The sequence below is a fragment of the Salmo trutta genome, chromosome 23 (assembly GCF_901001165.1).
Source record: "Salmo trutta chromosome 23, fSalTru1.1, whole genome shotgun sequence".
Lineage (NCBI taxonomy): Eukaryota > Metazoa > Chordata > Actinopteri > Salmoniformes > Salmonidae > Salmo > Salmo trutta.
This window is the reverse complement of record NC_042979.1, coordinates 6,353,720-6,377,277: the sequence shown is the minus strand read 5'-3', so window position 1 is coordinate 6,377,277 and position 23,558 is coordinate 6,353,720. Positions and strand designations below refer to the sequence as shown.

Sequence of the window (23,558 nt, the reverse complement as noted above, 5' to 3'; positions counted from 1 at the left end):
CTATTGACCGCATCATCTTTTATTGTTCTGAAGAATGTAGATAGTTAATTTTATTTGAATTTAGAGGTATACACACATTTAAAAACATGTACTTTTTATAATTATTATGTAAGTATCCATATAACATTTGAACAAATTAAAACTATGTGAAGTTGTATGTTGGTTTCTCTCTGTGGTTTCTCTCCTTTTAGGGATGACAGACTGGTATTTAACTTAAAGAAGTTTACTACCGTCATACTCTAGTCTAATAGATAGTATGTAATATTCATGAGGCTGTTTGTATTGTGTAAATATTACTGATTGTACCTTTAAATAGTTCTGTAGAGGACGGAAGACACTGATTGGCCTCGCGAGATGTCAATCAAATTGACAGTTTTTTTTAGCCAACCAACAGCAGCAAGCGCCACACAGCAGTGAGTACAGTTTGGTATGACCAGGTTATGACAGGTAGTAAAGTGATACAAATAGTGATTGAACACTGAAAACTATGACAGTGTTGTACTTGGACGAGTGATTAAGCGTCTTGCTTCAAAGTAAAGGTTCACGGCGAGTAAAGCTGCAACGGTAACCGTCCTGAACTGGTTTTGGCTACTGTTGCCTTTTTCGTTACTGTTGCGCGTGTTCTCAGACCCGACCATGGTGGACGTATTTGTTGGGAAAACTCTCCTCAATAAAGAAGGGGATCTTATAGACCCAGAAGAAGCTCTCAGGAATAAAGTAGTGGGAATATATTTTTCTGCCGGCTGGTGCCCGCCTTGTCGAGATTTCACCCCTATTCTATGCGATTTCTACACGGAACTTGTCGAGGAGAGCGAACCACCTGCACAGTTAGAAATCGTTTTCATATCTTCTGACAAGTCGAGTGATGATATGGTGGAGTATTATCATGACATGCACGGAGATTGGCTAGCCCTGCCTTGGACGGATCAATACAAACAGTAAATTCTTATGACTGTCTCATCTTTCATGTAGCCTATTCCCATTTTAGTTATTGGAAAGGGATATTATTGATAAACATGGTTGAACTGAACTTAGGCCTATATACTTTCCTGCACTGCCTAGCCATAGTACAGCGATTGTAAGCAACAGGCTTTGTAAGAGGTTTATGGGTCACCCTTTTGAGGGATTAGGTTTAAAAATAGGGCAATGTCTCTACCTGCCTGATGCGACAAGTGATTTGGAGCTCAGCAAGGCTAGCCTACTGTATTCCTCTGCTAGATTGGGACCTGTATTTTGTATGGTATAATCCATATAGTTATAAAGTCATGATTATGCCCTGTGCTCTTCCACTTTCCCTTCAGTGATTTAAAGAAGAGATTCAATATCACAGCGGTCCCTAAGCTGGTGATTGTGAAGGAGAATGGAGACGTGATCACAGACAAGGGAAGGAAACAGATCCGAGACCAGGGACTAGCCTGCTTCAGGAGCTGGTTGGAGGTGGCCGAAGTCTTCCAGAACTTTAAAGCTTTATAGACATTCTAGAGTACATAATTATACATTATAGAGCACCTTCCTTCTTCTGACTTATAAAAACAATTATTTTTGAACAATAGTGGCAATACTAAACTTCTGCAATACAACAAAAATGTGGCTTTTTTTCCTTAAATAGGCTTTTATAATACCAGCTACAATAGAAACAATGAACAGACATGAGTGGCTTATATTTTCAGAATACATATTTTGAGGTGTTCGGCTATTTTTATATTTTGTTTTATATGACTTAAAATGCACAACAATTAAATCCTTTACTGTCTGTTTACAGTGTAGTTATTGTTGACTGTGGAGTCTTGTGTTGTTGTGTTATGTATGGAACATTCACGCCGCTGTCATTCCCCAGTGTGCCATTAGTATGCTTCTAGGAAAGCCCATAGGATATTATTTCCACCTTAGCTAATACACCTGAGTCTCGCTCCTCATTGCCTTTGCACCTCTTTGCATTTAAGCATAATTTTGTTTTACTTGTAAATTGGCAAGCGCCTCAACTTTGATTATGATAGTCTAGTCACTCAGCACACATCCCAGTCTCTGTAGATTTGATTGTTTTTAAGGTTACCTAAGGGCCTTGTTGTAATCATGCAAAGCAGGCTCCAGTGATTGTATCATGACAAATCATGTTGATGTATGTGAATTGAATAATGTCCTCTTGATGACTGATAACGAACAAAGTAATGCTAATATCTTTGCACTTTATTTCAGTGATTTTATGGCAAGTTCACTTAATACCTCAAGATGTCGCCATAGGCTCACCTATGAGGCTACATCCCCAGCTATAGATTGTTTGAAACAGCACTACCTCTCATTCCCTCCTAGGTTGTATGTTTTTCAACCTTATTTTGTGAGAACATTTATTGGAAACAATGTCCTTTTAAATTAATATTTTGAGAGAGTTGCTATTGCAATATGTCAAACAGGAAAACTATAGTTTGAGGGGGATTTGACCAAATGTTAAGCTGAATTTGACTCTTTGAAGTAAATGAGGCTTTACAAATTGGAGGAATTTTGTGTTAAACAAATCTCTCAAAATGCTATAGGCATAGCCCTTGCTAAGTAAGCTCCTCCCCTCCGATTACATTATGGTCTGACTGAAATACTGCCTATATAGTGCTGAGTGGGACATTCGGTCTTCGGGTGAATATTTTGCAATAATGGGGAATTATGTCGAATCTGTGGAAGAAACTTGCCGTCCTTACTCAACTGAAGTGCCTTTAGGTCATCGTCTTGACCATGAAAATGTCTATTTGGGTTTTGATGAAAGCAACAGGTGATCAGAGCTACCTTTAGACCTTGTTCACCGGTCCGAGAGCTGCTCTATGTAACTGAAGCGATCTGCCACCAATTTAGCCATTAAAGAGGCTTGAACTAGTGAGCATATGATTACAGGGTGAGCTCACACCTGTGCCATATAGGTCAAGACCTCTCGGCAGAGGCCATAGTTTGCTCATGTAGGCTTCCGCAAAGCTATAGTCTTACCAGGTATGAGGCAAAGAGTCCCTCCGATGCTAGACAAAACTGACAATATACGATATTGTTTAGCTCTTCTTGATGGGACCATGATATATCACTTTGCCCAGAGAGCAAACTAAAACCCCTTCGGCTGTTTGACCAGTTTACACTGCTTGAATGCATGGCACACAATCACGTGCGCTGTCCTCAGAGTATGCGCAGACCAGCTGGCTGGAGTGTTTACGGACATATTCAATATCTCTCTGTCCCAGTCTGCTGTCCCCACTTGCTTCAAGATGCCAATCATTGTTCCTGTACCCAAGAAAGCAAAGGTAACCGAACTAAATGGCTATCGCCCCGTAGCACTCACTTCTGTCATCATGAATTGCTTTGAGAGGCTTTTTTTTGCCTCTTATTTAACCTTTACTTAACTAGGCAAGTCAGTTAAGAACAAATTCTTACTGACAATGAGAGGCTAGTTAAGGATCATATCACCTCTAACCTGACACCCTAGGCCCACTTCAATTTCTTTCCGCCCCAATAGATCCACAGACAACGTAATCGCAGTCACATTGCACACTGCCCGATCCCATCTGGACCAGAGGAATCTATGTAAGAATGCTCTTCACTGACTATAGCTCAACATTCAACACCATAGTACCCTCCAAGCTCCTCATTAAGCTCGGGGCCTGGGTCTGAACCCGGCCCTGTGCAACTGGGTCCTGGACTTTCTGACGGGCCGCCCCCAGGTGGTGAAGGTAGGAAACAACACCTCCACTTCGCTGATCCTCAACACGGGCCCATAAGGGTGCGTGCTCAGCCCCCTCCTGTAGTAGCTGTTCACCCATGCCTGCGTGGCCACGCATACCTCTAACTCAATCATGAAATTTGCAGATGACACAACAGTAGTAGGCCTGATTACCAACAACGATGAGATAGCCTACAGGGAGAAGGTGAGGGCCCTGGGAGAGTGGTGGCAGGAAAATAACCTCTCACTCAACGTCAACAAAACAAAGGAGCTGATCGTGGACTTCAGGAAACAGCAGAGGGAGCACGTCCCTATCCACATTGACGGGACCGCAGTGGAGAAGGTGGAAAGCTTCAAGTTCCTCGGCGTACATATCACTGACGATCTGAAATGGTCCACCCACACAGACAGACTTTTAAATATGCACAACTGAGAGCATCCATTCGGGCTGGATCACCACCTGGTATGGCAACTGCACCGCCCGCAACTGCAGGGCTCTCCAGAGGGTGGTGCGGTCTGCCCAACGCATTACCGGGGACAAACTACCTGCCCTCCAGGACACCTACAGCACCCGATGTCACAGGAAGACCAAAAAGATCATCAAGGACATCAACCACCCGAGCCACTGCCTGTTCACCCCGCTATCATCCAGAAGGCGAGGTCAGTACAGGTGCATCAAAGCTGGGACCGAGAGACTGAAAAACAGCTTCTATCTCAAGGCCATCAGTCTGTTAAATAGCCATCACTAGCCGGCTTCCACCCGGCTTCCACACTGTTACGCAACCCTGCACCGGCTGCTGCCCTATATACTTAGACTTACTGCTTTACTCATCTCATATGTATATACTGTATTCTATTTTACTGTATTTTAGCCAGTGCCACTCCGACATTGCTCAATCTAATATTATATATTTCTTAATTCCATTCTTTTACTTTTAGATTTGTGTGTATTGTTGTGAATCATTTTAGATACTACTGCACTGTTAGATACTGCTGCACTGTTGGATCTACGAACACAAGCATTTCGCTACACCCGCAATAACATCTGCTAAATATGTGTATGTGACCAATAACACTTGATTTGATTTGCTTGAGTCAGACTTCCCAAGTATCCAAATGAACTGTCTGACCGCAACCACTGCTCTAAGACCTGTTCTCAGTGTGCTTCGAGACACAGCCAGTGGGATTGTGTGAGTGGTGAGTGCAGCCCTGATGAATGAACCACTATTTGGTAGCGGCGGAAGTGGTTTTCATACCGCTGCTCAGCTCCGCTTCTAAACCGCATTGTCAACAGATCAGTGTTGCAACAGGAGGACCTCAGTACTTCCTTTTCTTAATTGACAAGAGACTCGTATTACCGAAAATAATGGACCTGATGTTGGGACCAAAAAGGATTAGGCTTTTATCCATAAAATTGATCTTGATTTATTCCCACATGCATGTTAGCCAAGAACAGTAGGCCTACGTTTGATATTTCACCACCACAGTTTTACTTGTTCATACTAGATCAAAGGACAGAATTGAGTGTGGAGCGCTTTATAGCATGCTTGTGTGTCAGGGGCGTTTCTCAACTCTCATCTCCCCGATTTCTTCACATGGGATTGTCAAGTCTATTTCAGGGCCAGACCAAATAAGATACAGCACAAGTTACACAACTGAAATTGTTCATAGACAAATCCAGATCCACATGTCTAATAGATTCAATCAAATAAGACTACTTTCCTGCTGGCCTGTGTATGAACAACCTGGTCTCAGAGAATTTCGTATTATTCTGTAAGTAAATCCGAGACACTCCATTTAGTATGATATGTTACGTTTCGTATGGTAGGCCTATGTATTAATTTGTGGATGTTCATCACCCATTTCCATGGTATGTTATGAATTACGTACAATAGGGGAAGGGTTAGCTAACATGCGAAATAGAGAAAAAGTACTAAGTAGTTGAAAAGTTGCTAATTTGTTAAAATGCTAAAGTTGTCTGCAATGACATTTGAACCCGCAACCTTTGGTTTGCTAGACGTTCAGGTTATATGCCTACCCATCCACTCTGACCAACTAACCTACTTTAGTATTTGCTCTAACAATCTGTTTTATGTAACCATACCAAACTTACTTTATCACACTAATTTGAGTGTACCAGATTTATGTTTACTATGTTAAGTCTAGTCTATGAGACCAGGCTGGTATGAAAGCCAGCAGTGTTTCTTATGCTAATGGCATGCTGAATCAGGTAACAACACATCCATTATGTGAGTTGCTAGAGGAGAGGCGGAGGAATCACCGGGGCGGACTCACGGATCCTGTTCCTGTCAGAGTTTACATACACACACACACACACACACACTCTTTAAGCTCGTGTTCACGGACTCAGGAGCTCGAAGACCGGTCCAGGTTTGGGTACCGCACCGTGCGCCTCAGCGAACCCCTCCGCTGGAATTAAGAGAAATGGATGAATGAAACCGAAAGGTACGTAGAAATTACAAGGATTATTGTTAAATCTTGCCTGTCTAAAGCGTGAGATTGCGATGCTGTGGGTAAGTAGGATACACTTTGAGAGTTGCGGTTGATGTGAGCACATGTTGCCATGTACACATAATTAACTGTTCACATTAGGACGTTTAGAGTCTACTTGAGTGTAAGATTTGGTGAGGAAATTGTTTCAGTTTTAACTAGTCATTTCATTTCAATTTGTAAAATTATTTGGTGTGTGTGTGTGTGTGTGTGTGTGTGTGTGTGTGTGTGTGTGTGTGTGTGTGTGTGTGTGTGTGTAAAGAAAGGAGACTCCTTGAATAATGGTGTCTTATTCATTTGGACAGGATAGTGGGATGTTTATTTTTTTTAAAACGATGGATAATATTGGGAAGAGAATGGACTAATAGAATATGGATAGGCTGGAGTGGAAATGGGATTGTGTCTAATGAGATGAAAGAGGGTAGTGTTGGAATGAGATGAGACAGTATCCTACTCTCACTTCTAAGCTATTGGGAATGGGATGGAAGGGGTTTAGTGAAGAGGAGCGGTGTGCACGGTTCTCTCGTGTTAATAGACATCATAACGACACATTCTCTTCGGTGGGAGAGACAGACGGGCGCTCTGACTTAGAGGCGTTATGTTGCAACGCTCCTACCTTTTCTTGTGTGACTAGAAACTGTCGATGGTACCACAGGTTACCTATTACTTCTCTCTCTCTCTCTCTCTCTCTCTCTCTCTCTCTCTCTCTCTCTCTCTCTCTCTGTCTCTCTCTCTCTCTCTCTCTCTCTCTCTCTGTCTCTCTCTCTCTCTCTCTCTCTCTCTCTCACACACACACACACGGGGAGAGAGTGATGAAGTGTAAATCAATAACTGAACAGGGAGAGGTCATGATTTCAATTAGTTTTGTGCGCAGTCATGCACCCACATACATTCAGTGCATCCGGAAAGTATTCAGACCCCTTCACTATTTCCACATTAGGTTGCGTTACAGCCTCATTCTAAAATAGATTTTTGTGTTTGTTTTCTCATCCTCTACACACAATACTCCATAATGACAGAGCGGGAAAAGTTTTTTAAAATTTGACAAATGTATAAAAACATTTTTTTAAATCACATTTACATAAGTGTTCAGACCTTTTACTCAGAACTTTGTTGATGCACCTTTGGCAGCAATTACAGCCTTGAGTCTTCTTGGGTATGATGCTAGAAGCTTGGCATGCCTGTATTTGGGAAGTTTCTCCCATTCTTCTCTGCAGATCCTCTCAAACTTTGTCAGGTTGGCTGGGGAGCGTTGCTGCACAACTATTTTCCGGTCTCTCCAGAGATATTCGATCGGGTTTAAGTCCGGGCTCTGGCTGGGCCACTCAAGGACATTCAGAGACTTGTCCCAAAGCCACTCCTGCGTTGTCTTGGCTGTGTGCTTAGGGTCGTTGTCCTGTTGGAAGGTGAACCTTCGCCCCGGTCTGAGGTCCGCTCTGGTGCAGGGTTTTCATCAAGGATCTCTCTGTACTTTGCTCCGTTCATCTTTTCCTCGATCCTGACTATTCTCCCAGTCCCTGCTGCTGAAAAACATCCCCATAGCATGATGCTGCCACCACCATGCTTCACCGTAGGGATGTTGCCAGGTTTCTTCCAGACATTTCTTTCCAAATCATGTCCAATCACAGGTGGACTCCAATCAAGTTGTAGAAACATCTCAAGGATGATCAATGGAAACAGGATACGTCTGAGCTCAATTTCAAATGGTCTGAATACTTATGTAAATAAGGTATTTCTGTTTTTTATTTTTAAGAAGCATTTCTAAAAAACATTTTTTTTCCTTTGTCTTTATGGGGTATTGTGTGTAGGGGGAAATAATAATTTTAGAATATGGCTGTAACGTGACAGGCACTGTACATACACACTCATCCAGCCAGCCCACCCGCCTCTTGTCATGCTAAATTCTGATGACAATTGGGGAGATTAACAGTGAAAGATTAAAGTCGTGAGAGACTAAAGTGTCAGTATTTGGGTTGTTTCACCACAGATGAAGCACATCACAACATCAGATCTCCTATAGCCTATAGCCGCAACTCTGCTCTCTTACAATTCAACCACTTGATTTGAATCAGGAAAGTTGGGGTTAAGTCCCTCACTGCTAAAATATTTGTCCATAAAAAAATCCTGTTGTTTTCTAAACCATGAAAACCCCAACTGGGATTGATTGAAATTTGTTTTTTTATGAAGGATTTAGTCAAATATTTTAACTATGAGCACTGGCAGTCAATAATCAGCCATATACTATTTTCCTTAGTAGTGTCAGACCCCACGCTGTAGCAGTGGAATGACTAGTAGTCACTTGCCAAACATACACTACATGGCCAAAAGTATATGGAGACCCCTTCAAAATTGTGGATTTGGCTATTTCAGCCAAACCTGTTGCTGACAGGTATATAAAATCGAGCACACTGCCATGCAATCTCCATAGACAAACACTGGCAGTAAAATAGTCCGTACTGAAGACCTCAGTGACTTTCAACGTGGCACTGTCATAGGATGCTACCTTTCCAACAAGTCAGTTCGTCAGATTTATCCCCTCTTAGAGCTGCCCCGGTCAAGTGCTGTTATTGTGAAGCCTCTGGAAGCAATGTCAGCACAAGAACTGTTCATCGGGAGCTTCGTGAAATGGGTTTCCATGGCCGAGCAGCCTCAGATCCCCGTGCGCAATACCAAGTGTCAGCTGGAGTGGCGTAAAGCTCATTGCCATTGGACTCTGGAGCAGTGGAAACGTGTTCTCTGGAGTGATGAATCACTCTTCACCATCTGGCAGCCAACGGATGAATCTGGGTTTGGCGGATGCCAGGAGAATGCACACTGGCAACTATTATGTTTTGGTGGAGGAGGAATAATGGTCTGGGGCTGTTTTTCATTGTTCGGGCTAGGCCCCTTAATTCCAGTGAAGGGAAATCTTAAAGCTACAGCATACAATGACATTCTAGACGATTCTGTGCTTCCAACCTTGTGTCACAGTTTGGGGAAGGCCCTTTCCTGTTTCAGCATGGCAATGCCCCCGTGCACAAAGTATGGTAACGCCCCCGTGCACAAAGTGAAGTCCATACAGAAATGGTTTGTCGAGATTGGTCTGGAAGAACTTGACTGGCCTGTACAGAGCCCTGACCTCAACCCAATCGAACACTTTTGGGATGAATTGGAACTCCGACTGCGAGCCAGGCCTAATCACCCAACATCAGTGCCCGACCTCGCTAAAGCTCTTGTGGCTGAATGGAAGCAAGTCCCCGCAGCAATGTTCCAACATCTAGTGGAAAGCCTTCCCAGAAGTGTGGAGGCTGTTATAGCAGCAAAGGGGGGCCAACTCTATATTAATGCCCATGATTTTGGAATGAGATGTTCAACGAGCCATGTAGTGTATGTCGTCCACTTAACTTTCTGTTTAGGAGGGTATGATTTACCTTAGTGAGATTGTCAATACAACAATACATTATATGTCTGCATCTGTGTGTGAGTCCATTGTCCATCTGTTAGAGATGTTCTGTTGTTTACTCTGTGAATATTCACTAGTTAGTCCTTTACTGGCCTGCTGGTGGTGCTGATGTGACGTTTAGCTCATGTTACACAGATCAGGTGTCAGTCATCCTCTCTCTGAAGTACAGTCCATCTCTGAAGTACAGTCCACTGATATACACTCAATCGCCAGTTTATTAGGTACACCACCCTGTTCAAGAATATAATTCACTCCTACAGACAGTAAGTCATGTAGCTATGGCTTGCTATATAAAGCAAGCAGACAGGCATCGAGGCATTCAGTTACTGTTCGATGGAATGTTAGACTGGGCAAAATTAGTAACCTAAGCGACTTTGAGCGTGGTTCCAGTATCTCAGAAACGGCCGGCCTCCTGGGCTTTTCCCACACAACCGTGTCTATGGTTTACTGAGAATGGTGTGACAAACAAAGCCAGCGGCAGTCCTGTGGGCGAAAACAGCTTGTTAATGAAAGGTCGAAGGAGAATGGCAAGAATCGTGCAAGCTAACAGGCATGCCAAATAGGCAAATAGCGGTGCAGTACAAGAGTGGCGTGCAGAACGGCATCTCAGAACGCACAACTCGTTGGTCATTGTCACGGATGGGCTATTGGAGCAGGCGACCACACCGGGTTCAACTCCTATCAGCTAAAAACAAGAAGTAGTCTTGGCTACCAGTCAAGTGCACATGTATTCACACTGGCTCCATTCACTGATCCTATTCCAAGATCAGTGAATGGAGGCTGGCATTGCTGGCCAAGGTATTACACCATTTTCTTGGAAAAGGTCGCTGGAATCTGCCAGTTTGTGCGTGGGTGTGATCTTGCGTGCATGTCTTTGAGTGTCATACAGCCATGCCATCTGTGCAGATAAGGAGGCTAGATGGTCATGCTGGATGAGCTCATCTGTTTTCAGCCAATCATTGGACATGGGTGGTGAGTGCCAAGGCACTGAGAGCAGAACACACACATTTGGTACACGTATAGTATCACTGAAAACTATAGGCTGTCACAAGCACCTCCCCAACCTCCTGCCCCTCTGAGTGTCAGTGACGATGGGATAGGAAGTTGATCATATAGACTAGGGCAGGGGTATTCAACTCTTACCCCACGAGGTCCGGAGCCTGCTGGTTTTCTGTTCTACCTGATCATTATTTGCACTCACCTGTTGTCCCAGGTCTAAATCAGTCCCTGATTAGAGGGGAACAATGAAAAAACGCAGTGGAACTGGCTTCGAGGTCTAGAGTTGAGTTTGAGGGGACTAGGGGAACAACATGATCTTGCTACGCTAAGAACCCACTAATAAACAAAAAATAGTTGTCTGGTTGAAGGACATAGGAAGGAAGTAAATACCTTTTTTAAGACACTAGTTTAACCAAAAGACAGCAGGATGTGGGGTTTGAAGCTCAGAAACACTGAAATCAAGCCCAGCTATCCCTTCTCACACATTATTTAAACAGTTATAATTATAGGGATGGATTTTGCGCAGTATTAAAAACATTGTGACTTTTTAATTGTGATGTACTAAGGATTTGCCCTCTAATTTTCCTCCTTGTGCATTGTTTTATGAAAGGCAATTTTATAGTGTTTATGGTTCAAGTACCATTGTTTAGGCAAATATAGATTAGTACTTGTGAAAAGTATTTGACCACTTTCTAATTTTGTCTACTTTTGCATATTGTTGATACGGAATGTTATCAGATCTTCAACCAAAACCTAATATTAGATAAAGGGAGCCTACTTTTTCACAGCAATGTACATGCAGAAATAATTGCACTATTTGTAGTACCTATAAAGACATAGCCTAGTTGAGAGAAGTTGTGAGCATCTGGAAGAATGTGAAAGCACACAGTGAATGTTTCAATACCCAGGTATAATGTTATGTTCTCTTTGTGTTTACTAAGTATAGGGTATAGGTCTACCATTTGAAATACTTTGTGACTTTGTTGTATGTCAAGGTGTGCTTTTGTGTGTACTGTACATCGTTAGAGAGATGGAGTGTGTAACTGAGAGATGTGTTTAGTGTGTAGCAGAACAGATGGGGTTTTTTTAAGAGCCGAGTGGGCCAGATGGTGGGTAGGGTAGGCTAGGATACGGCTTGGGTCTGGCACTGAGGAAACCAGCTATCAGTAAGCCTAATCAAGGGGAAGGAGAATCACCTGAGGGCCAGAGGAACATCAAAAAGCCCCTTCTCTACCGCTAACCCTCTCTCTCTCTATACATCACTCTACCTCTAGCTCTCTTTCTCTCCCCTCTCTCTTTCTTCCTCTAACCCTGTCCTCCATTTTTTTCCTTCTCTCTAAAGCAGGTTTTCCAAAAAACTTGGTCCGAAACGTGCACCCAGGACTGCTCTCCAATGACATCTGGGACTGGTTTTGTGTGCTCTCCTCCTTTCTCTCAGGGATGGACCTGATGGTGGGGTTATGGTAAGGCAGTGACACCAGGTGGCGCGGCCCGGCAGCCCCACCTGGAGCTTTTTCTGTATGTCACAGTAGAACATCCTCCTTTTACCACGACCAGTGCAGACCGATTCGCTGTAAAAGCCTAAGTACGTTCCCTAAGGGAAAATAACAGAAGAAATACAGAGATCACAGAGTTTTTTTAATAGGGTCAGAAGCATGCCTTGTGGTGTGTTTCTGTGGTTAATTTTCTTGTTTTTAGTGATTACAGACCGACCGCTGCTTATGCCTTACGGGGGTGTATGTAATGAATGCATCTTGTTGAAATTATCGCTATGGTCAATTTTTGTACATTCTATATTCATATATTTAGTGACGCACGTGGGTACACACACACACACACACACTGAACTACTGTTTGTACATTTTGAGACTGCCACAGAATCATACCTCAAATACTTCACACTTCACAGAGACAGTCTCTTCTATTTCTCCTGCATAACTGGGACTGCTGTCTGGGAATGGGCCAGAAACGTGTCACTATTTATAATAATGCCCCCCCCTCCAACACAATCTTCCCTCTCCCAGGTACATGTAAATATTAGTTTGACATAGCCCCAGTATGTTTAACATGTTTAAATTTGACTAATTTAGCAGACACCCTTACAGTAGTAGGTGCATTCATTTTCAAATATTTTTTTCCTTCATACTGGTCCCCCGTGGGAATCGAACCCACAACCCTGGTGTTGCAAGCGCCATGCTCTACCAACAGAGCTATCAAGACACGCACACCACCACCTCCCACCCACAGAACGGAGAGCACAGTTCCACGCCACTCCACCACCAATGTAGCCAGGATGCCGCTCTAACGGGGGGGGGGGCGTCGCGTCTGTGTCAAAACCAGATGCCCTTAGCGTTGAACACAGGAGGCGTCTCGATCTAATCTTCGCCGCCCGACTCGCCACCTCACCTCGCTCTCTTTTCTGTCGTTCCCTCTTTTCCCTCGCTCGCACTCTATCAATCTGTTTTTCCTCTGTCTGTCTGTCTCTCTCTCTCTCTATCTGTTTCTGTCTTTCAGAGTGAATGCAAGTCCTCTGAGAGGAAAAATACCCCATTTATCATAGCTCAGTCTGTTATATCCAATCACTGCACTTCTGCATTTTTACATTTGTATACAAGCGTTTATAAATATTTATAAACACTGTTTGCGTAATGATCGTATAATGATTCAGATTTAGCCACTGTGTAATTAAAGATTCTGCATAAACATGAATCTGGCTTTACTGCTCCAAAAGAACAAACCAATCACTCTTATAGTCATGCATATACAGGAAGAGAGTCAGAAACACGAGCAGAAGTAACAGCAGTAACTGTAAGACAGAACCCACTGTGGTGCGTAGCTATTTATGCACAACAGCACAAATCAGAGGTGACTAAACTCATGTAAACTGTATCACCACGGTTACTTCTCTCTGATTGGACAGTGACCACTGCTGAGATGAGACGTGCCAAAATGGGAAAAAAAAGGCACATCATTTCCTGACTGCAATACAATGGCAGTTTGTTTTACTTCAGTTGGAAATGAAGTCAAGACTTATAGGTTGGCTCAGTTGACAAATTACCCGAGGTCTCAGAAGTAGAAGTAGATGTTAGGCGTTCTTTAGATGTTACTTTTCGTAATTATCTTCCTTGAGTTTCACATGAGGGTTACATTGAACTAAATGTAGATAGAATCAGTATGATGATGGTGTAATTTAATAATAAATCATCATTTAATTATGAATGTTAGAGAAGAACACGTCATCCCATAATATGATTTAGAGGTTACATATTGTGGTATGACAACCCTGTCCATTCCCTTGGGGAGTTAAATGACAACCAGGGAATCTATCCATTGACAGAGTCAGTGGTTTGGCTGTGAGTCACCATTCATTCAGTCTCTCCTCCCAACCCCAGTCCCTGGCTCTGGCTCTGTGGGGTGGGAATCTCTGTGCTGCTAGAAGGATGCCTGGTAATTACAGGCTATATGGACTCACAGGGTAGGCTACATCTCAATAGTCTTAACGTCACATCCGCGTGTCTCCTTTGCAGTTTATTACATAACCAGGCAGGTGAAAGTTCATTTCTATTATTCAGGCTCCCCCTATTATTTCCACTTATGCAGTCAATCTCAGACCAGCAACGATGAAGGAGAGGAGATAAGAGGAAGAAGCCACTTTAGATTCTTGAGATCTTAAGTAGCCATGGTGCTGTTACAGGAAGGCCAAAGTCATCTGGGAACTTTTTTTTCAATGGTGTCTACATACGTAACGCATTCATAATCCCTACATAATGCATTCATTTCGTAAATGCTTACGTAAACATCAGCGACTGGTTTGACCCAGCAGCCCAGGCACAGAGCACAGGACCTATACAGCCCGGTATTCTGACATAACTGGTCCTTTCATTAGTAGCAGGTTGCATTGAGCCTACACTACCAGTCAAAAGTTTGGACACACCTACTCATTCAAGGGTTTTTCTTTATTTGGACTATTTTCTACATTGTAGAATAATAGTGAAGACATCAAAACTATAAAATAACACACATGGAATCATGTAGTAACCAAAAAAGGGTTAAACAAATCAAAATATATTTTATTTTTGAGATTCTTCAAAGTAGAGACCATTTGCCTTGATGACAGCTTTGCACACTCTTGGTATTTTCTCAGCCAGATTCATGAGGGTATTCACCTGGAATGCATTTCAATTAACAGGTGTGCATTGTTAAGTTAATTTGTGGAATTTCTTTCCTTCTTAATGCGTTTAATCAGTGTGTTGTGACAAGGTAGGGGTGGTATACAGATGATAGCCCTATTTGGTAAAAGACCATGTCTATATTGTGGCAAGAACAGCTCAAATAAGCAAAGAGAAATTACAGTCCATCATTACTTTAAGACATGAAGGTCAGTCAATCCGGAAAATTTGAAGAACTTTGAAAAACCATCAAGCGCTATAATGAAACTGGCTCTCACGAGGACCACCACAGGAAAGGAGAACCCAGAGTTACCTCTGCTGTAGAGGATACATTCATTAACTGCACCTCCAGATTGCACCCCCACATTTTTTTTCACAGAGTTCAAGTAACAGACACATCTCAACATCAACTGTTCAGAGGAGACTGTGTGAATCAGACCTTCATGGTCGAATGGCTGCAAAGAAACCACTACTAAAGGACACCAATAAGGAGAAGAGACTTGCTTGGGCCAAAAAACACGAGCAATGGACATTAGACCGGTGGAAATTTGTCCTTTGATCTGATGAGTCCAAATTAGAGATTTTGCATGAACCGCTGTGTCTTTGTAAGATGCAGAGTAGGTGAACGGGTGATCTCTGCATGTGTAGCTCCCACCGTGAAGCATGGAGGAGGAGGTGTGATGTGTGGGGTTGCTTTGCTGGTGACACTGTCTGTGATTTATTTAGAATTCAAGGCACTTAACCAGCATGGCTACCACAGCATTCTGCAGCGATACGCCATCCCATATGGTTTGCACTTAGTCCCACTATCATTTGTTTTTCAACATGACAATGACCCAACACACCTCCAGGCTGTGTAAGGGCTGTTTGACCAAGAAGGAGAGTGATGGAGTGCATCAGATGACTTGGCCTCCACAATCACCCGACCTCAACCCAATTGAGATGGTTTAGGATGAGTTGGACTGCAGCCAACAAGTGCTCAGCATATGCGAAGCTGGTTGAGAGAATGCCAAGAATGTGCAAAGATGTCATCAAGGCGGAAGGTGGCTACTTTGAAGAATATAAAATATATTTAGATTTTTTAACACTTTTTTTGGTTACTACATGATTCCATATGTGTTATTTCATAGCTTTGATGTCTTCACTATCATTCTACAACATAGAAAATAGTAAAATAAAGAAAAACCCTTGAATGAGTAGGTGTGTCCAAACTTTTGACTGGTACAGTATAAAATAGATCATTGTGTGGTGAGTCAACAGGGAGATACACGTACAGACACACTAACTACACAGTACAGACACACTAACTACACTCACAAACACACGTGGACCCGTGCTTCCATCGTGCACAGCACACACAAATAAACCATCACCTGCACAACACGTGCACACAGGCATGGAAACATAGGCCTACAGGCAAGCAGTCTTTTTCTATCTCTGTCCATACAGCCTTCCTTAATGTGATTAAGGACATTTTCTTGTGGATGAGAGAGAAAGACAGAGAGACAGAGATAAAGAGAGAGCGTTTGTGTGGGTGTGTAAATGGCCCATTTTCTTGCTTGTTTTGTGTTTGCTTGTCTTCTACTGATCCCATTGTTCCACAGTGAGAGGACAGGCATGCAGAAGTGTCCACATACATCTACAGTCCTTAATGCTTTTAGAACAGCCCCCATAGTGCCACACTGTCATCACTGGCAACATTGTTATTCAGCAGTTAAAGGGATTACGAGATGCTTGGCTTGGCTGTGTCGCTAGGTAGAAACCCATGCTTTCAGTTCATATCAAAGTAAACATTTCAAATTGAGTGGCATGTTTTATCATCTGAGTTAGATATTGAAACTATTTTCCTTCCCTATATCCTCATGCAATAGACATTAGACCTCATGCAGACCTCTAGCCCTCCCAGGTTTATGACAATTCGTTATCTCTGAAAATAAAACATCACAGATTTATACTGCAGCATATCGAGAGATTTACCACAAAGTGAAGCTCTTAATTTTCAGAGAGCCAAGCAATCGTATATACAAAGACATATGTCTAGATGAAGGAGATTTGAAGAAATTGATTATGATGACTATAGGATGGTGATGATGTCATATACTCATGAACCTTAACTGCGCTTTCATACCAACTGAGTTTTAACTCTCTCTCTCTCTCTCTCTCTCTCTCTCTCTCTCTCCAGAAGGCGACTCATGGAAGACATATACATCATGAAGAAACTGCGAACAACCAAAAATGTTCATTCACTTTCTTTTAAGGGATGTGGATTGTGTTCTCACTCCTCTATGCAGTTTACTCAATCAGGTCCAGGAAAACTAATCATGTGTCATAACTTCTCAACATGAGTCCAGTGGAATAAACAACGAATCCCAGACAGACATTCTCTCAGGGGCCTGTAATGCAACAGCAGCATCAGACAGGAAGGAAAGAGCAGGGTGCACAGAGAAAGTAGTGGGACCATATGTGATGAGTCACTGATGAATGGCGTCTGTTACCAATGACCGGATCGGAAATAGAAATAGCCAGGTTCTGGACCTCGTCAAACCTTACTGGGCCCCAGCCAGGGGTGAAGGAGAAGGGGGCCGTGACCAATGGGCCTCACCCTTGACCGCAAACATACGGATGAGGAATCCAAACAATGGTATGAGCAATGTTGAGATGTCCCTTATAATGGCCCAAATGATCATTCAGGCGGATCTTCTTTGGTTAGTCAGACATTAATATCAATCACAAAGACAATCATATTTTAGTGGGCGGTGAGACTGCTGGAGGGTAAGGTGTGTGTGTGTGTGTGTGTATCCCTGGATCCTCTGGGTGATAGCGGGATGCTGCGGAGGGGTCTGCTGGCCTGGGTGTCCCGTGTGGGCGTGCTATTGGTCCTAGTGTGCTGCTCTCTATCCCTCCTCTACGTCATGACCTGCAGCCCCCACTCCGAGGACAACCTGGTGAGCCACGCCCTGCCACGCCCCGGGCTGGGGGTAGGGGCAGCAGGGGGCACAGGGGGGTCTCAGAGCGGACCCCCGGGGCGGGAGGACTACCAGGCCATGCTAGCGGAGCGTGAGGAGCAGCACAAGCTACACATGGCGAGTCTGAAGAAGCAGATCGCCCAGTTAAAAGAAGCACTGCAGGAGCGTAGTGAGCAGCTCAAAGGAGTTCAAGAGACAATGGAGCGGGCGGCAGGGAGAGGCCAGGACGGACAGTCCCCAGGAGGAGGTGCCCTCGGGGAGGGGGGCCAGGGGCCTGGGGCTGACAGGAGCCACACAGACCTCCAGGAGTTCCTTCGCAGTCAGCTGGGCCGGGCGGAGGTCCACCAGGGTACTAGACTACCCAATGAGTATGCCGTGGTGCCCTTTGAGAGCTTCACCCTGCAGAGGGTGTACCAGCTGGAGATGGGCCTGACCAGGCACCCTGAGGAGAAGCCCGTGAGGAAGGACCGGAGGGATGAGCTGAGTGAAGCGCTGGAGACAGCCCTGCGGAGCCTCAACACACCCCGAGACGGAGCAAACAAGGGCCGGAACACCAAGGTCTACTCACCATCAGACTTCATAGAAGGTGAGTCACTAAGCTCCATACCAGAGTCATATGTATACAGCCATAATGATATACATACTGTGTATGTATAATTGGGGAGGACGTGGTAATGGCTGGAGGAGAATGAGTGGAATGGTATCAAATTGGTGCCATTCCATTTGCTCCGTTCCAGCCATTATTATGAACCATCCTCCTCTCAGTAGCCTCCTGTGTATGGCATATACACAAGGTTCTGTTCCACACTACTCTACGATAGCTTACAATAGCTACATTGTGGAGTGGCTGTTGAACTACTGGAACACTGACATGGTTTTAATAAAAATGATATGGCATAAAAACAATTAATTCACCAACTTGAACTCCAGCCCAACAAATAAATAATCAGCACATCCTCATTTCCAACTAAGAAAATCGAACGATTGTTTCTATATTTTCTCCAGTAAACTACATCCGTAACAAACGTGTTTGTGTGTTCCTTCTTGTGTTTTTTTTTGTTTTGCTTTGCTGTGTGATAGCCATAATAGAGGTGCTGAAGAGCCACAGCCAGGATATCCAGCTAGTCTAGCATGATTTGGAGTAGGAAATGAGCACAGCTGCTTTCCATTCAGTGTGTAGCATCTCTACAAGCTCAGAGAGAGGGGCCGCTTCCTCTGAAAGGTCAACATCTTTACTGGGGCCATGTCTGACTAATTCCTAAGTGTACCTGGGAGAGGGAAAGTGTTTGTGTGTGTGTATGCCTGCCTTTGCGTGTGGTGTCTATCTGTGTCTGTCTGTGTGTGTCGACATACTGAAAACACATAATTGTTTATGTACCTCTACCTCTCCCTTGAAATACTTGTTCAGGTATCGGCTCTTAAACATACTCATAAGGAATTAAGAGTTTCTTTCCAAAAGGGGATATAGAATAATAGTGAAGACATCAAAACTATGAAATAACACATATGGAATCATTGTAGTAACCAAAAACGTGTTAAACAAATCAAAATGTATTTTAGATTCTTCAAAGTAGCCACCCTTTGCCATGATGACAGCTTTGCGCACTCTTGGCATTCTCTCAACCAGCTTCATGAGTTATTCACCTGGAATTAATTTCAATCAAGTGTGCCTAGTTAAAAGTTAATTTGTGGAATTTCTTTCCTTCATAATCCGTTTGAGCCAATCAGTTGTGTTGTGACAGGGTGGTATACAGAAGATAGCCCTATTTGGTAAAATACCAAATCCATATTATGGCAAGAACAGCTAAAATAAGCAAGAACTTTGAAAGTTTCTTCAAGTGCAGTTGCAAAAACCATCAAGCGCAATGATGAAACTGGCTCTCATGAGGACCACCACAGGAAAGCAAGAACCAGAGTTACATCTGCTGAAGAGTTCATTAGAGTTAACTGCATGTCAGATATTGCAGCCCAAATAAATGCTTCCCAGAGTTCAAAGCTAAACAACTTCTTTGCTTGCTTTGAGAACAATACAGTGCCATTGACACGGCCCGCTACCAAAACCTGTGTGCTCTCCTTCTCCGTGGCCAACATGAGTAAAACATTTAAACGTGTTAACCCTCGCAAGGCTGCCGGCCCAGACGGCAACCCTAGCCGCGTCCTCAGAGCATGCGCAGACCAGCTGGCTGGTGTGTTTACGAACATATTCAATCAATCCCTATCCCAGTCTGTTCTCCCCACATGCTTCAAGATGTCCACCATTGTTCCTGTTCCCAAGAAAGCTAAGGTAACTGAACTAAATGACTATAGCCCCATTGCACTCACTTCTGTCATCATAAAGTGCTTTGAGAGACTTGTCAAGGATCATATCACCTCCACCCTACCTGATACCCTAGACCCACTCCAATTTCCTTATCGCCCCAATATGTCCACTGACGATGCAATAGCCATCACACTACACACTGCACTATCCCATCTGGACAAGAGGAATACCTATGTAAGAATGCTGTTCATTGACTACTGCTCAGCATTTAACACCATAGTACCCTCCAAATTCGTCATTAAGCTCGAGACCCTGGGTCTCGACCCCGCCCTGTGCAACTGGGTCCTGGACTTTCTGACGGGCCGCCCCCAGGTGGTGAAGGTAGGAAACAACATCTCCCCACTGATTCTCAACACTGGGGCCCCACAAGGGTGTGTTCTCAGCCCTCGCCTGTACTCCCTGTTCACCATGTCTGCGAGGCCATGCACACTTCCAACTCAATCATCAAGTTTGCAGATGACACTACAGTGGTAGGCTTGATTACCAACAACGATGAGATGGCCTACAGGGAGGAGGTGAGGGCCCTCGGAGGGTGGTGTCAGGAAACTAACCTCTCACTCAACGTCAATAAAACAACGGAGATGATCGTGAACTTCAGGAAACAGCAGAGGGAGCACACACTTTCCAAACGCCTGAAGGTACCACATTCATCAGAACTGAAAAAGTGTGTGCGAGTAAGGAGGCCTACAAACCTGACTCAGTTACACCAGCTCTGTCAGGAGGAATGGGCCAAAATTCACCCAACTTATTGTGGGAATCTTGTGGAAGGCTACCCAAAACGTTTGACCCAAGATAAACAATTTAAAGGCAATGCTACCAAATACTAATTGAGTGTATGTAAACGTCTGACCCACTGGGAATGTGATGAAAGAAATAAAAGCTGAAATAAATAATTCTCTCTACTTTTTATGACATTTCACGTTCTTAAAATAAAGTGGTGATCCTAACTGACCTAAGACAGGGAATTTTTACTAGGATTAAATGTCAGGAATTGTGAAACACTGAGTTTAAATGTATTTGGCTAAGGTGTAAGTAAACTTCCGACTTCAACTGTATGTACTGTTCCATACCATCTACTGCAACTTGCCTATGCCGCACGGCCATCACTCATCCATATATTTATATGTACATATTCTTATTCATCCCTTTACATTTGTGTGTATAAGGTAGTTGTGAATTTGTTAGATTACTTGTTAGATATTACTGCATTGTTGGAACTAGAAGCACAAGCATTTCACTACACTTCTATTAACATCTGCTGTAACATCAATATTTAAAAATAAAATGACTCGATACAGTAATATGAGATCTGTATGTAAAACATTTATATTTGACATTTCCGTCATTTAGCAGATGCTCTTATCCAGAGTGACTTACAGTTAGTGCATTCATCGTTAGATAGGTAGTGGAGACAACCACATATCACAGTCAAATATAGAGTATACGAACATTCTAATCCAGCGAAACAATGGATATATAGCGTTTTGCAAAAAAAAAACATTTTTAATACACACCTAAAATCTATGAATTAAAAATCTGAGAACAGTAATATTTTACACACATGAAGGTACCCATAAGCAATCATTTCTGGTGAAAAAACACGTGAAACATTGGTAGATATAGCGTTTTGGAAATAAACTCTTTTTAAATGTGTTTTGACCCTGTAGATAGCCAATTTGTTCCTGAGTAATCCAAGGAGTACTCTGTAGTTGGACGTGGCTGTGTAGCAAGTAGCAAACAACAACCATTGTTCAACAACAAAAATGAAAGCGGCCGTGTAGGCTAGTTAATGAACTGTCTTTATATTAGCAATGAAGTTCTCCTTGCCCGTCCTTTTAAATGAGTTGTACCAGTGGACAAGTACCTTTTCATTCATTCGGACAACTTGAAGCTTGTTGAGATGCTGACGATTACAAAGGGAGCATTAGAGCCCTGCCAATTCTCAGTTAGCGAGCTGCGACTGAACACAAGTACTGGACACTACCCATTGGCTGTACTGAATGGTGTTTCTCAGGAGCTGCCCTGGGTGGGTTTGCTCAGCTGTCGTACAGAAAGAATGAGAGTGGGCAACGAGACAACAAGGAATAAGAGGGACAGAGTAGAAGGGGAGAGAGAGCGAAGGAAACGAGAGGGAGAGAGGGAGAGACAAAATAGAAAAAAGTATAAAGCAAAAGAGAGGGTTTGGGTGGAAATAGAGTGGTACAGATGTAGGATCTTAATTTGAGCCAGTTTGCTACAGCAGGAAAATAATCATGCATCAAGAGGAAATGTGAATTATTATTGCTGCTTTTAGAGAGGCAGCCCAATTCTAATCTTTTTTTAAATAATTGGTCTTTAGACCATTCAAATCAGCTCTGAAAAAGATCTGATGTGAACATTTTTTTATTTTTTATTTAACTAGGCAAGTCAGTTAAGAACAAATTCTTATTTACAATGATTGCCTACTGGGGAACAGTGGGTTAACTGCTTTGTTCAGGGGCAGAACGACAGCTCGGGGATTTGATCCAGCAACCTTTCGGTTACTGGCCCTTACGCACTACCCACTAGGCTACCTGCCACCCCTAAAAGAGCTGATGTGATTGGTCAAAATGAGTGGAAAAAATATCAGAATTGGGCTGCCTGTGGATTACAGTTAATGGACATTTTTCTAAGGAAAAACCAAGTCTGAAATGGCAAAGTGGAAATTACGAACTTCAGAAGACTTTTTAAACCTCAAATACATGATTAGTTTTAAATGTCCCACATTGCAGTAATGTTATCCTGCAACAGGGTGATCAAATTAATATCCTACATCTGTATGCTGTGTGAATGTGAAAAACATGTTTATGTGGTACATGGAGGCTGGGCTGAGGAGCCACAGCCCACCCCGTCCCCAGATTTAAGAGAAGATGGCTCTTATCACAGGAAGTTAGTCTTACCACTATCAGACTGGGGATCACAAGCTATTCCGTTTGGCTTTGGCAGCTTCCTGTGTTTCTATCGGTGTAGTTTGAGCGGGAGAGTAAGTAGCCTGCAGTATGAGGATTTTGATACTGTACTAGATTCTACTGCATTGTTGCATGACTTAAAATATCCTGTTTATTCTTGAAGTAATCGAAGTAGAATGTTTTGAAATGGGAACAAAGTACAAGCATTTTCTGTAGAGAATTCAAATAATTATTTCGGACAGAATTTTGCTTTCATGATGACAAACCTCACACTCTTGCTGTATTTTTTTCAGTCCAGTCATGCCATCTTTGGAACCAGAGGTTTTGACTGACAGTGCACAGCTGTGAAGGGGGGACTGAGTAAACTGTATTGTTGTTGAGTGATATGTCTGGGTATTAACTACTGTGAGGCGTTGTAAATCCAGTGTGAGTATGATCTCTATGCATGACCAGTCTCCTTCAGCTGTCAGAGTGGCAGATGGCCCAGGGCCCCAGCCAAGTCCATCTAGGAGCAGAGGGGAGAGGCTGGGGTT

The 23,558-nt window shown here is 43.2% G+C and overlaps 2 protein-coding genes across 4 annotated transcripts in view; both read left to right on the top strand.

Annotated features, from left to right (window-relative positions):
• Window positions 1-394: 394 nt before the first annotated feature.
• LOC115159175 (nucleoredoxin-like protein 2) lies at window positions 395-1,768 on the top strand. Its single transcript, XM_029708639.1, has 2 exons — window positions 395-938; window positions 1,302-1,768. The coding sequence occupies exons 1-2, from the start codon at window positions 637-639 to the stop codon at window positions 1,471-1,473; spliced, it is 474 nt and encodes a 157-aa protein (XP_029564499.1). The 5' UTR covers window positions 395-636; the 3' UTR covers window positions 1,474-1,768.
• A 4,255-nt stretch (window positions 1,769-6,023) lies between these two features.
• The window catches only part of LOC115159173 (chondroitin sulfate N-acetylgalactosaminyltransferase 1), a 32,333-nt gene continuing 14,798 nt past the window's right edge, over window positions 6,024-23,558 (top strand). The window contains exons 1-3 of one of the 3 annotated variants that reach the window (XM_029708638.1): window positions 6,024-6,157; window positions 11,989-12,106; window positions 16,995-18,364. In XM_029708638.1, the coding sequence (XP_029564498.1) occupies window positions 17,638-18,364 (727 nt within the window). In that variant the 5' untranslated portion in view covers window positions 6,024-6,157; window positions 11,989-12,106; window positions 16,995-17,637. Of the gene's footprint in view, window positions 6,158-11,985; window positions 12,107-16,994; window positions 18,365-23,558 lie in introns of all 3 variants that reach the window. The other 2 variants (XM_029708636.1, XM_029708637.1) reach the window with 2 other exon arrangements.